The following is a 15,708-nucleotide window of genomic DNA, read 5'->3' on the forward strand; positions in this document are numbered from 1 at the left end:
ACAATACATGTACTGCATGGACGGCTGTTTGGATCTCAGAGGACACACAATACATATACTGGACAGCTGTTTAGATCTCAGAGGGCACACAATACATGTACTGGACAGCTGTTTCGATCTCAGAGGACACACAATACATGTACTGGACAGCTGTTTAGATCTCAGAGGGCACACAATACATGTACTGCATGGACGGCTGTTTAGATCTCAGAGGACACACAATACATATACTGGACAGCTGTTTAGATCTCAGAGGGCACACAATACATGTACTGGACAGCTGTTTCGATCTCAGAGGACACACAATACATGTACTGGATGGCTGTTTCAATCTCAGAGGACACACAATACATGTACTGGACAGCTGTTTGGGTCTCAGAGGACACACAATACATGTACTGGACAGCTGTTCTCAGAGGACACACAATACATGTACTGGACAGCTGTTTCAATCTCAGAGGGCACACAATACATGTACTGGACGGCTGTTTAGATCTCAGAGGACACACAATACATGTACTGGACAGCTGTTTAGATCTCAGAGGGCACACAATACATGTACTAGACAGCTGTTTAGATCTCAGAGGGCACACAATACATGTACTGGACAGCTGTTTAGATCTCAGAGGACACACAATACATGTACTGGACAGCTGTTTAGATCTCAGAGGACACACAATACATGTACTGGACAGCTGTTTAGATCTCAGAGGACACACAATACATGTACTGGACAGCTGTTTAGATCTCAGAGGACACACAATACATGTACTGGACAGCTGTTTAGATCTCAGAGGGCACACAATACATGTACTGGACAGCTGTTTAGATCTCAGAGGGCACACAATACATGTACTGGACAGCTGTTTAGATCTCAGAGGACACACAATACATGTACTGGACAGCTGTTTAGATCTCAGAGGACACACAATACATGTACTGGACAGCTGTTTAGATCTCAGAGGACACACAATACATGTACTGGACAGCTGTTTAGATCTCAGAGGACACACAATACATGTACTGGACAGCTGTTTCGATCTCAGAGGGCACACAATACATGTACTGGACAGCTGTTTCGATCTCAGAGGGCACACAATACATGTACTGGACAGCTGTTTAGATCTCAGAGGACACACAATACCTGACAGCTTCTGAAGACATCCAAGATATTGTTCTGCAATATGAAAATGCTTACAACTTAGTCAGGTTAGTGTATAATGGTATTTCCTCGCCTTCCACCTCTGCGGTCCTGGGTTCCATTCCAGGCTCGGTCTACATGTGGATTGGGTTTTCAGTCCCTGGCTGATTCCGTGGGTTTTACCCAGAATATTCCTTGGGGTTTTCCTCCCACCTCAAAACCTGTTACTGCTTCTCATTGTCTCCTCTCTACAGGTTTCTTCAGGCTTGCAAGCTCCAGTACCCAGGGTACTTTTGAGGAATCCTTTTACCAGAAATGAATAATAATGGTATGCTATGGTATCTAACCTGAAAACACATGTAGTGTTTGAGAATGACCAGTGACACTGGGCCAAATCATTCATACATGTATGACCAACGTCTTGTGAACATGTGAATATCTGCAGGTTACTGACTTCAATTATTATGAACCAGGAGTGAAACCAATAACTTGACCTCAAACATTAAAGGGTAGTAAATAAAGAGCATTCTGACCTTAAATTGTGCCATGCTTCTGATGAGACAAACTGCTGGTAGAAACAACTTGGGGGATTTTTTTTCCAATTCTATTTTTGGTAATATTGCAAAGTGTAATCTAAACTTGTCTAATAAATTTGTAAAAGCTTGAGGCTGCAATTTCCTCTCTCAGAGGTAACAGGTGCAAAGATTATTGACAAGTTGCCTGAAAGTGTTTTAAGAGCCTGTTTTGACTGAGGGTGTACTAAGCGCCTTTTGGGGAAACCACACTATGAATCACTATGAAAATACGTCACCGCATGATGAATACTACTGCTAGATTGCGACATAAACACAATAGTATCCCTTTATAACAACTGAACAATTGAGCTCAATGCAGAGAAGGCTATGTACAGCCTTTGTACATGTACATTGTACACATGTACATGTACATTGTATGTTGTCAGTCAACTACAAAACGCGTTGCTACAAAATTCTGCGACCAGATTTGTATGATTATGTACATGCAAATGCACAACCTTTTGTATGATGGTACCTAAGCACTGAACCATGGAAGAGTTCCTTCATCCAGGATTCAATGCTGAGGTCACAGCACACATCTAGTTCACAGCCCACAGGTTGTCAAAGTGCCAAAATCTACGCACAGCACAGTATGGCATCACTGCAGTTATCTGATAGAGATGGGTAATCAATCGGTCCCTAAGGTCCTGATTGCAACCTGACACTCTCTATCACATCAGGCCAGTTCTGTGCATGTTACTTCCTCATAGCAACCCAAGGGCAGAGATCAGAGGGGAAAATCCCTCATGCAAAAATGGGGCACACAGACACAATACCTATTCACTGTGGCCACTACCACACTGGCATGGGTGTATGGTTATAAATAGCTGTGACACCATAAAATCAACACTCTGTGGCACCCCTCTGTGATGAGGCATGTGCATGCATGTAACCGGACACATAAAGGACAGATTGTTGATATCTGTGCAGAGTACACAGGAGGGCAGACCATTATTCAGCAATTGAACTTGGTTGAAACAAGAAGTGGAAGTGTGGTATACCTTTTTATGCTGGCCTTTGGTAACAGTACAATGAGGAAGTTAGGCAGTCAAATCTTTGTTGGGACTCCGGCAAGCAGGCATCGAAACTAACCATCGAGTTGCCAATTACAGGTTGAAGTTTACTGAAATGGTCCGTGCAATCATGCGAAAAGCTATGCGCAAGGCGTTCTCCACGCCAGTCAATTTCCTAAGACGACTGTCCATATCTTCAGATCGATATTCATTTGTCTCTTCCACATTCTACGATGCAGATGTTGATGAGGATGATAGTGAAGACAATGATGAGACAGGTAGGCCACCAGATTTGGTTTACATTTCAATAATAAATAGTTCTTTATGTAGCGCATTGTACAACGATTTTCCATGTGCTTCTGGTAATTAACAGGTATGTCTTGAGTCCATAATTTGAAATGTGCCAAGGATAGGCTGATCTTCATGGGACAAAGATTGGCATCTTCTTACACTGCTCCATACTGAAATGTCACTGATGACCATGCACACCATAGTTCTAATAACCCATGTGTATCAAAAAAAGGTACATGTGTGTTTTATTTATCGGTTATTGTCTGTAAAAGTTCATTACAGCTAATTCACGTGAAGTACCTGTAATCCTGACTACCGGTATGATGAAGCAATTTTCTGAAGCTGTTGGATTTATGAGTGTGCACTTTAACCTCTGGCAACTAAAAGCATACATGTACATGTACATGTACTTAGTGCAACACAGTTTCCAACACTTCAACAGGGGTGTCTATCAATAACAAACTCAATACCTTAAAATTTCAGTAATTCTTCAACTGAAATATGTGGTGGCGGCAGTGATGAAGTTGAGTCCATCTATTCGGAGTCTGAGCCAAGGCCGAGTCCATTTTTGTCCGAGTCCGGCTCAAGTCCGACTCCATATTGTTGAGTCCGAGCTGAGACCGAGTTCCCAATATTGCCCTCCAGGGCCCAAATCCCGGACACACCAAAGATTTGTTTGAATTGAAGGATATCAAGGTCATTTGGCAACACAACAACATGGTATACATCGCTGTGCCACGCGCATGATTCATTCAAAAGTTTCTGTTTCAACCCAAAATTTGACGAGTGGAATCAATACTTACATAAGTAACTACAATCAGTACTTACATAAGTACATGTAACTACATGTGTATATCCAAGAATTTCAATTGCATAGGATATCTACCACTCTGGGACTCAAACAGACACTCTCTTGCTGGCAATGCCAGCTTTTGGAAAGCATCTGAAATGAATCAGGAGAATAGCCATGATCATGAAAAACCACGTATGCTCATGCGTCTATGTCCTTAGGTTCACGGTCAACTCAGTCCGTAACCAACTCAATCCGAGTCCACTCGTACTCGGTCCCTTTGAAAAAATTTGATTATTTTTAACTTGGACGCAACTTCGTCGGTTATACCCTGTTTTTGTCAAATCAGTCATAAAGACCTGGTTATTGGCTATTTTTGGCAAATACAGAAAATTTAAGTTTTTGTGTACAATATTTCTGAGTTGACTAGGTGCCCTATGTCTAGACTGTACAGTAGGCCTACTGATTTTGAAGGATGTTTGCTCCGAAGGTGCCGCACAAAGTTGTTCTCAACTTCTCTGTGCACACCTTACCACTTTCATTTCAATTTCATTTCATTCAAAACTTTCATTTTGCTTTTTGAAGGCTGGCTGCTTCTTGACGGTTTGTAAACCCAAAACGGATTACCTGTGACAGGGACATGCTTTGATGAACTGACAGTGAGGGCAAGATGGGCAAGGCAAAATAATAACTAAATGACTAGACATGATGCGTGCACGTGTGCAGCATGTACAGTGTACAGTAAATGGACCTATGAACTTGTGCATAAAAAAGTGGACAGGATACCAGTTAACTTTTACTAAATTTACTAAATATTAAATACAAAGGTAACATTGATATGACTAAATATTAAATACAAGTACCAGTAAAAAACCGGTAAAAAATCACTTGTCCAGTGATTCATAAATGATGAACAAACTTTTTGTGTCTCAAATTTAATCCCAACATTCTATAAAAAATGGTGATTAATGAAGTATCGACTAAATGTGTATGAAGGCATTTTATGGTCATATCTGCTGTGCAGTGATGTTGGCACATGTCACAAGAAGAAAACTGTAAACAAGTCAATCCTTCATGAACAATGTTTTTACGCTGCACTGCACAGGCAACTCTGTGAAAGCGGTTACGCACCTTTTACATGTGCTTGCCGTTATTCTAGACCCCAAAATGATGGGCCATAACCAAACAATTATGGAAAACAGATGTAGACAGTTTTTTCAATGAAATTTCTGAATTTTATGAACAGTTTTGAATGGACTTGATTCAAGTCCAGTAAGTAGTCCAAGTCAGCCACTAGCTGAGACCGAGCCAAGCCGAGTCCAAAACGACCTGTGTCCAAGCTGATTCACGAATCCAAAAAATTGGACTGGAGTCCGAGTCAGGACTCGAGTCGTCCATCACTGCAACAGGGTTTAAATGACCCTGCACTGACTGTATCAATTATTCATGATGACTCGCAGTGTAGTTTAATAATCACTGTGTTCTTTTCCATAACTAATATTGCAAAGCACTTGTCTCCCTCTGAGTAGGTACAATGTACCATTGGACTGATTTTCTACCGTTTAATAAACAAAACTGGCCAAAAATTATTGCATGCTTATTGACAGAAATAACCAGGCATACACATCACACAGGTTTCGTCTTGCCTTTCTGTACAAGACTTGAAATACAGAGGCTGTCATGTAGATCGACTTTGTTTGAGTGTAAACAAAAAAACTAAAAAAAAAATCAATGTAGCAAACCAACGACTGAGTCGGACTGAAAACTAGAGACTAAGAATGCAATCAAAGTCATGCATCGGTCAAGTACACACACCAAACCCAAGAGGAAAAGGACAAGGATAATATCCTGGGGTCAAGTAAACAACTCAATCTTTCTTCACACGTTGTCCCACATGAAACAAGGCCAATGCTAATGTTAATAGTTAATGTGAACTGCCTTGTTTTATCAAATGACTTACTATCTGTGATGATCTGGAACAGTGAGTCCACAAAGTTTGTGGCTTGAAAAAGAAAGTTCATGTACGGTACCGTACATGAACTGGTGTAATGGTACATGTAGAACACCATTTTACCTACACCTGTAAGTAAGATTTGAAGCTTTGCACGGTGGATGAAACATAAGAAATGAGTTTGCGGCTACACCATGGAATCAGTCTCTTTTGGCCAAGGTGTGGTTCTTAAAAGAACCAGTGAATATCAACTCGACGTTTTGGCCAGAGCCAGAGCACACTGGCCGAAACGTCGAGTTCATACTCACCGGTTCTTTTAAGAACCACACCTCGTCCATAAGAGATTGATTCCATGGTGTACCCGCAAACCCATTTCTCACCATTTTACCATGACATTAACCTGAAATGTACTGTCAGATTTTGTGAATTCATTCAAAGGTGTGCTGAGATTCAGTGTCACAGCTTCACAGATAACAGGATAACTGAATGGAAATGTAGCCCTTAAACGGAAAAGGAAATGTCTGTATTGTCAAAGGGTCATTTCAGGTTCTAATGACGCATGGGATTGTCACTTTTACCAGTACTGCAACTGCCTATCACTATGGAGAGAGGTAATTATGGTGTGGTGACTTGCCAACAGAACTTAACTACCACAATTCCTGTCTGGGTTCGAATCCACACACATGTGCCATCCCATGAGTCATACATTTCGGGTACATACTGTACATGTACATGTCTAACCACAACACAGCGATACTCTATACTCGCCAAACTTTGGTCAAGTTTGATTCATATGATTCATGAAACTAATGTTTTGCAAAAGCAATAACCCAAATACACATATTTTGATGGTCTCTCGTTTAGTCACAAAATTGCAAGGGTGGGGTTTTCAATATTTCCATTTGCTTAATTAAAGTGTCAAATAATGATTGCCAGGTATCAGAAAAAGAAGGGAAGACATTCACCTGTACCAGCATTCCACTTTTTCAAATTAGGATTACCAGCATTTAGGCTCAAGAGAAATCCCCCTTCTCTCTATTTTTACTTTGTTTACTAAGAAGAAAAAGCCATTCAGAAAAAAGTCAAATAGTATGCAAATATGCAAATGAAAATGTTCCACCTTATTTTAACTGTTTTCCAGCCAGGTGTCCTCTACTTCTGCTGCTGGACTAATCTCTGACATGAAAATGATCCACTTAAAGAGTAGGAATTATTCCAAGGGTGGCTATCACGCCAAATTCGACACAAAATGGACTTAATTAACCAAGACAGCAGTGCTTGTTCAAATATTGTTTAAATTTAAATGATTTATGTTTTACCATCCAAAATGTCTATCCTGTGAGCACTGTGTGAGTTACAGCTCCTACTGGTTACATGTATTTTGAAGCACTGTTGTAATTAATTTACAGGAAAAAAAATTGACCTTACTGACATCGTTATGAAATTCACATCATTTAGATTAATTTCTAAAAATCTGTCTTTAGTGCACATGAATTTATAAACAAGGAAACTAGTTTATTGAAAAATGAAAAAAAAAGCAAAAAAAAGAAAAGAACTCATGGTGTGAAATGAGAGAAGACAGGAACTATATGCTAATAATGTTGAAACAAACATCTGGTCTGCTATGAAATGATGTCCAATGGTATCAGTGACAACGTGTAGAAATTGATAGACAATCATACACACCACTCTGTGCTACCATAGAGCAAGGGTCCTTGCTCTATGGTGCTACTGAGCACATACCATGAATACCACCTGAGGGTGTTTTTGTGGATGAGGCAAGAGGAAAAGTGTTACTTCCACAAGTACTAATTAACCACAATACCACAAAATAACTTGTAAGGCTTTAAAAGCAGAATGAGCAAACTGGAGAGGCAAATCTTTCTCAGGAATTCAGCAGACAGAGAGTGAAACGATCGAGTTGCCAACCTAGACATGAGGAAACTGAAGTGGTCCATGTAATCATGCAGAAGACTTCTCCCAAGGCGTTTTCAACGCTCGCCAATTTTGTAAGAAAACTATCCTCACCTTCAAATCAAAAATCATTGTCCTCTTTGACCATCCATGGCGGGGACGTTGATGAGGATGTAGTGAAGAACCATGGTGAAACAGGTGAGAAACATTTGTCACTAAGTTTCGTCTACCGGTACCATCACACCAATTACCAGTGCCTGTTTGAGTAGTTATTGTCTTTATAGGTTAATTACAGTTAATTGGCTTCATTTGAAATAATCACAACAAAGATTTATGCACTTTATAAAAACTCTGTCTTATTATAATTTGGAAAATATCAATGGAAAGGTGTTGAAATTGAAAAGGTTCTTGCTTTGTGGAAAACTCTTGGCATGCACGTACATGTATGAGCCTGTATGCAAGCTGTGTTATTTTTGGCAATGACGTCATTGTGAGCATGAGGATTTTTGTCAGTGTTTGTGGGTAGGGCACATGGATTACTTATTTCTGTGGCCAATGTGATAATTGACTAAAATGCAAGAAAACTTCAACATCTTTATTTCTGATCTGGTCATAACACATATGGCATTTCTAGCCTTTTCTCCAAATTCAATATCGGCGAATCTTTAAGGGAAACAATGATTACAATAAATCTGTTCTGCACGAAATGTAAAGACAGCTGAGGATTACTATCTTCTGCCAAATGCATAATTTCAAACTAGAAAATGACAGCACCCTCACACCTTGTTACACACATGACAACCTCTGAATCTGATGACATCTAATAATGGTCACACAGCTGCAGTTCCAACATGCTAAAAATACTACAGTACCAATACAATTAGGACCAATTCCGGTCAATTACATCCCAAGGAAAAGGTAGCCTAGCACTGCTGAATCTTCCCAGAATTGGTTAGTCAGTATGCCAATATAAGTCAGTGGATTGACTCCCCCGAGGCACTGGAAATTGGTAAACTACATACATGTAGTTGGAGGTCTGTAAACTAGTTTACAAACTTCCGAATGCCGAGAGCATGTACACCCCAAACAAACCATGTTGTAGTAACATACATGTACCTCATACCCAGGGCAACACTGAGGGAACAAGAAGGTATAATTTGGGCTTCCATCTGCTGCCATCTTTCAAGTGTAGCAACTATGTCTGTGTGACAGGCTACTGAATATGGCTACTTGATCTATGCAGGGATCCTTGCGTGTGATGAACAGATAACACTGAATGGACCACTGAAAAATTGGCTCTCATTCTCAATGTACGGTAAACACAGATTGAACATTCCTGATTAATTTCAGTCTTCAATACTGAGCAAACTGTGACAAAATCAATTGACAGTACATGTAAAGACAATCAAACATTTTGAAGGACCTGAATTGGGACATCCTGAGACAAGGAATTGAAGGTTTTCTTTGTGAAATGATCATGGCCAGATTAAAATCAGAGAAAATAATCATTTTAAAAAGATATTAAATATACTTTACAGTTCTGTGTATATACATGTACGTACTTACCGGTACATATGTACAAAGAATACGGTAGGTGTAAAAATACTTCACCTATTTATTCGAGTTTGAGTACCTAATGCTTTTCCAAGCTTAGCAATATGACATGCAGGCTTTAGAAATTTGTCTTATTGAAAAATTATATAAATCACAATTTATGGCCCAAGTCAGACCCACATTGATTCAAACTGGCCAGCCCCATCCTACCAAATCTGTTATCTTCACATTTGTCAGGTAGAAATCCTTCTCTGGAAATGTGTATGTTGTTATAGTATTCAATCTAATCCGAGTGGAACAAAACAGGGCGTGTTTTCTTTTAGTATTCACCGCATAGGTGCACCTTTATAATGGGATCAATGGCACGTTTGACACGGAGCACGCCGAGTACGCGTAGCAAATTTACTCCTTAATGTATGCGTACACGTAGAACGCATGCAAGAACCCCCTTGGAAAACTTACAACCATCTGTCTTTATTTTGCCACTTGGGGGTGCACTTCAACTCGGGGCAGATAACACTACAAAATACAAATCATATGCAAACAAAAAGAATACAAATCATCTTCATTGAGCTTGTCAAAATAAACGCAGTAAGAGCAATGTTTTGGTTTTTCATCTCAACTTTTTCCGTCCCCTCAGCCTTGTTTTTTTGAATTCTGCTTTGTAAGTCAAACAAGGAAGACCAAATTAGTCCATGGGTTTTAAAGGGAAGAACTGATCTCTACATGAGACCTACCAGTCATTCAATCCACTGAGAAATTCTCTTAATAGCCAATTGAAACATCTAGAATGAAAAGATGGAAATTTCATGCACAAGTTTGGAAGTTTAAGTAAAAATAAATAACCACACCTCCATGTATAGCAGGCCACATTGCTATACTTATGCATATCTGTATTGTGACAAGTGTAAATACCTTGAGAAGTGACCACAGCACCTGTCACAAACTGCTTGGACAATATGCTGAAATACACTTCTATGGGGCTTCAAGTGCAAATGGGGAAATTGAAAAGAACAGCGGTAACTTTAAAAACAAAATATTTTTCATTTTATACATATACTTTGCTCCGTAGTTGGGGGACATATACTTGTCACAACAATAATTTTGTAGGGACCAGAAATGTTGTGAAGACAGAGTCAACAAAACTCACAACAAACCCCTTATTGAAATACAATGTAATCCCTCTTTCGTATTGTTTAAATTCTATGTTATTTATGCTCTACATGTGTATGCTATCACTTTCTTCTAATCCTCTGCTGCTGTTTTATTTTATCATCAACAATCAATACACACCTATACTAAAAACAAAACCCAGTTCAACAATGCTGCATTCTGTCTTCTTGGAAGCTGCAGAAGATCTGCTTACAAGGGCCAAATCATTTGGGTTGATCAAGAATGATTACATGTGTAGCTCTAGTTGGTGGCAAAAGGTTGAACTATTTTCAGACTGGAAAAGGCAATTAATGTTCTTCTCTTTACAAAACTGTGCAATACTGAAGAAAAAAACTAGACACAGGATAGGAGAATGTACCAGTCTGTGCATAAGCCCTTCAAATAAAAGTAGACAACTGCCGTTTCCTGTTCAGAGAGAGAGAGAGAGAGATTAACTGAAATGTTCACCTGAAGTCAGCATAGTACTTCCCTTTAAAACATCAAGAATTAGAATCATGACATCCTGTCTTATTAGGGCTGACTAGAGGGAAAGCCATCACACTCGGGCTTAAATCCAGGGATTTGTGGGAGGGTACTCAGTGAATTCTAGATCGGGGTTGAAGTCACAGTGTCAATGGATTAACCTGGCCAGGTTACCAACATGTGTGTCATACTGATGCTCTACAATCAGTTGTATGGTCAGTGTGCTACGCTTGACCAGTACATCACACAGTTTGGACATTCAGAGAGCCTGTTTCAGGGCAATGGTGACCTCCTGGTTTTTGTCATTCACTGATCATGTCAAGTATCGCTGAGGAGCATCATTGACGTTATCATATCAAGTATCGCTGAGGAGCATCATTGACGTTATCATATCAAGTATCGTTGAGGACCATCATCGACATCATATCAAGTATCGCTGAGGACCATCATCGACATCATATCAAGTATCGCTGAGGACCATCATCGACATCATATCAAGTATCGCTGAGGAGCATCAATAACTGTTGTAAGATCACGTGCCTGGACCTCAAATTGGATGAGAGGGAAACAATGCGTGTAAGCGTCACCAACACACGGACCTGTCTGGTCCCTGAATAACTGCCCAGATCACATACGACGCTGGACCAGGAAATGACAGACTCAGATAACCATCAGGCTTCCGTTAGTATCGGTTCCATTCCGCTACATATACCTACCTGTGCCTTGTGGCTGCCTGGCATGGATTACTTGTGGATTCAGCTTCAGTAATAATTGATGCCAACTTCTGATCGGTTAGGACCATGAGTTACAGTCCTTCTACTATCAGCACCTGAACCCACAGCACTTGGAGAGCCACATCCTTTGATCGTTAAAAATGTCAACAGTGCAATCTTTGTACAATTTCCTGAGGGTTAACTGTTCCCATTTCTTTGCAAGATCAGGACAGCTCAGAGCAACTGAACAAAGCTCCAAAAACAGAGGCAAGTTCTTTCTTTCTTTCAATCAATCAATCAAAAATTTTTCATTCCATGATGTTAAATGAAAAATTTTATTTACAGCAAATCTTAAATCACCATATATGCAGGATGTGCGGTACGTGTATACACACATGTACATACGCACTGTAAATGAAGGCCCAGCACTGTTACATGTACATCATGGTTACATGAACAAGTTTTTTCTCCAGGTGACAAAAAAAGACCTTACAATATGTACACGTACCACAAAAAATAATTTTCCACTGGATACTGTACGACAATCATTAAGTATATGTACCTCGGTGTGACTAGGAACAAATTACGGCCCATGTTCCTGGCACACCTTTTGAATGATTTCTTTTACCTGCTTAGATTCTCTCAAATACATTTACTCTAAAAAGGCATAGAATGTTGAAAGATGAACACGAAAACTACAGATGCAAAAACTACCAAATATCTTATTCATCCCCAATCTTTGTTAAGTTTCCTATTTCCTTCTACTTTTCATAAAAAAAGAGTACGACTGAACCATTTGACAAGGAGCAAATATTTGTGTTTCTGTAAACAAAAATGAGGGGAAAGGAGAATTTCTTCAGCTGCAATAAATGCCAGCTGAAGAGTAGTGATAACTCAAGCATATTTGGCATTGGCATGGCGGCTGTTCTTGAGAGCATTTAGAATTGATTAGAGAGAATGAATGGGCATCCTCTCTTCTGAGAATTCATGAGATTTGTTCCACATTCTGTTATCTTCACACTCTGTGAGGATCTGTCAGTAATGCTTTGTTCCAACGGTAATCTGTTGAATTCTGAGGGAAAGTTCCGTTCAAGCATGTAACAAAAATGGACCGGTACAAGCAGAGTAGAAGGTACTCATTTCAAATCCTGTTTTTGAGAGTCGGCAGCACATTAACAGATCCAAGGGAATAAAATGCAACATCAAAGCTGGAAAACAAAAAATTCAATACCATAAGTACAAGCTGAAGAGATGACGAAAGCACAGTAGTTAAGCAGGCGCATCAAAATGTGACTCGTAAAAAAAAAAGCATGCTCAGTGTACATGTAAGTTATTTATTTTGTATTTATTTAAAAATGGGGTTACATGGTTCAGCAATAACTTCTTTCAAAATGGCCGTTATCAAAACAATAAACACGTCTTATTTTTTTGACTAAAACAAGAAAAACAAACCAAAAATATAAAAAGGAATAATTCACTAAAAGTACACATCCTGTAAACTGTATCCTTATAACAACTGATCAGGATTCATTTCAAACAAATGTTTTAAGTTGTCTTTTTAAAGGTGGTGACACTAATGATATCCTGAAAGAAATCGGGTAAGTTGTTCCACAGTTTGGGCCCAGAAATGTTTAGTGAATGTTTTACTAGCTCAAGTCTAGGGATGGGGTAATATAAGGTAGTAACAATACTATTTTCATTGGTCTCAATCTGTAAAACAATATCATTGGCAAGGTGCGGGTACTGAGCTCGGGGCCAGTCTATGGATATAATTCGTACATTACGACTGTGGTAAAATTATCCCTTCATTGAGTAACATCCATCCATCTCAACAACTTGACCAGGTCAGTTCCTTCAGAATTCAAGTACAGTGTACTTACAATTTCTTAAGATTAACTCTAGCAGCATAATTCCGAAGTCGCTGAATACCAGCCAAGTTCTTTTGGGTTGTAAATCCCCAAATGGTTAAGTTGTAATCAATACATGGTCAGATGGTGCCGTTATAAACGGTCATTAAAGTGTTTTTAGAAGTCACACAGTCTTCAATCACTTCAATTTTTTAATTCTAAAAAGAAATGGAACTACTCAGCTTAGCCAATGATCCCAACTGAGAGGTGAGTCTAACTTAACTCCTAGGTAATCAGCTACATGTACATTAACTTGTTGAAGTTGGTCATCATTCATGGAATGTCAAGTTTTTTATCTGCTCTTTTATGACTCGAGTTAACTGTCATAGATTTAATTGTATTTAAGACAAGTATATGCGCCATTCACCACTTTGCGGCAACTGCAATTTTTTAGAAACCTCCTTCGCATTTTTCCCAGAGCAATAAACATGTAGGATTGTATCATCAGTGTAAAAATTACACTAGCATTATAGTACTGGGTGGCTCATTAATCGAATTGAGTCACAGCATAGTGCATTTAAAATTATAAATGGACTTCTGTAAGTTATGATAGGGGTCTTTGCGTATGAAAAGTTGCAATGTACATTCTATGCTCATACATGTAGGTAATGCTCTCTGCCGTAAATCAAGATACAGATGCAAGATGTAAAGCAAGACTAACATCTCAGTGGCTTGAACGATCCGGTTACAGCGCTTGCAGAGCGCCCTCTTCATGAAACTGAGATGCACTCTTGCTGAACACTCTGAACTCTTGCGTTGCATCTCCGGGCTCACAGGCTGTCAGCCATGACGGGAATGAATTTACAAGTACCAACCCATCAACCACAGGTTTCTTTCTACTTAAAATGGGATTCATCTCAATATTGTTCTGGTCCAAAAGGTAAAGATCTGTAAACTTTGTGAGGGAGAATGAGTCCAAACACTGATTAAAACTTACTCTTTAAAAAAGCACCTTAAATGAATAAATAAATAAATGAATTGTTTGTCAGAAGAAACCATTATTTCAGGAAGGCAGAGATTCTACATGTATCTTTTGACAAACAACAATTTCATGACGTACAATAGCCTCTTCTTCTGAAACACAGCCTGCATGTATGGTAGCTTGTACATGTAGGTCAGTGCATTCATCTCATGATAAGTCAGTGAAATCACAGAAGGCAAGCTCCACTCCACCTCTGAAAATGAATTTTAGAACTTCAAGCCTTAATTACATGTACCTGTAGCTCAACCAAATCATACACTCAATCTGTCTCGTATTAAATGGATATAACACCAACTTGTACAGTACACGTTCTAAAGCAGAACTGGGACGCTTATTGAACTAGAGTCTACGTATTTAGTGAGATATAAAGACGAAGTCAGCAAACGGGTGAGATGTGGAAACTTGCCAAACCATGTGCTCAGAAATGACACATAACAAAACGAAACATGTAGGAATGTTATAAGCAACCATCTCCCAAACCAAAGTCACCTGCATGTACATATGAGTAGCACACGTACACAGTATCGTACATGTACTGTGCATGTAAATGGTCAAGAATTATTCATGACACATTCAATTTTTAAGTAAGTCTGTTAATTGGATTCATGGTCATATTTGGAAATCGACATACAGAGGAAGTCCTTCATCAACAGTGAGTAGTATGTGTTCATTTATGTTGGCACAGTCACATCCGTATCACGGATTGCTGTTGCATCTGTCAAGAAAAGTTGGGCAAACACTCGCGTGACAAAATCAAGTAAGGGATTTACTGAAAGTGCAAATGCCTCTAACCTGCAGCAGACGTAATGCGAATAATTAGCCAGCTCTTTTATCTTTTCAAGTTGTAATAGGATCCGAGATACATGAAAATAAATCAATTCAATTGGATTCACAAAGCTTGTACATGACCCAGTAAGGTTGGGAACCTTTCAGGATTCCTGACAGAAAATGCTGCGAATCACAGCTCAAATCTCTCTCGGTTAAAACCTGCTGTCTCAGATCAAGGCTTTACATCAAACACTGCTCCTTCATGTGTATCACTGTAGTCTAGCATACCAGAAAGAGGTCACCAGGGAAAGACAAACCAGTAGGCCCATTATACTTGCTACAAAATCCAAATTTATTTGCATTCTATGAGTGCACTGTGGATAATTTTCTGAAATTTCAAACAACAGGCACAAACAGGGAAAAAAAGAAACAAATTGGCAATCCCTTTTCTTTGATTAAATTGCATGATTGTCA

At 39.2% G+C, this 15,708-nt stretch overlaps 2 protein-coding genes across 2 annotated transcripts in view; one reads left to right on the top strand and one right to left on the bottom strand.

Moving 5' to 3' along the window:
* The window catches only part of LOC110984640 (protein Cryzl2-like), a 34,583-nt gene that overhangs the window by 9,320 nt on the left and 9,555 nt on the right, over positions 1-15,708 (bottom strand). The gene's annotated exons all lie outside the window — the stretch shown is intronic.
* Positions 2,518-15,708, top strand: part of LOC110984566 (uncharacterized) — a 74,964-nt gene continuing 61,773 nt past the window's right edge. The window contains exon 1 of the mRNA XM_087136282.1: positions 2,518-3,007. Coding sequence (XP_086992408.1) covers positions 2,845-3,007 — 163 coding nt within the window. The 5' untranslated portion in view covers positions 2,518-2,844. The remainder of the gene's footprint in view (positions 3,008-15,708) is intronic.

The sequence above is a fragment of the Acanthaster planci genome, linkage group LG04, assembly GCF_054643075.1.
Source record: "Acanthaster planci isolate LZ-2023a linkage group LG04, COTS_SCS, whole genome shotgun sequence".
Taxonomy (NCBI): Eukaryota; Metazoa; Echinodermata; class Asteroidea; order Valvatida; family Acanthasteridae; genus Acanthaster; species Acanthaster planci.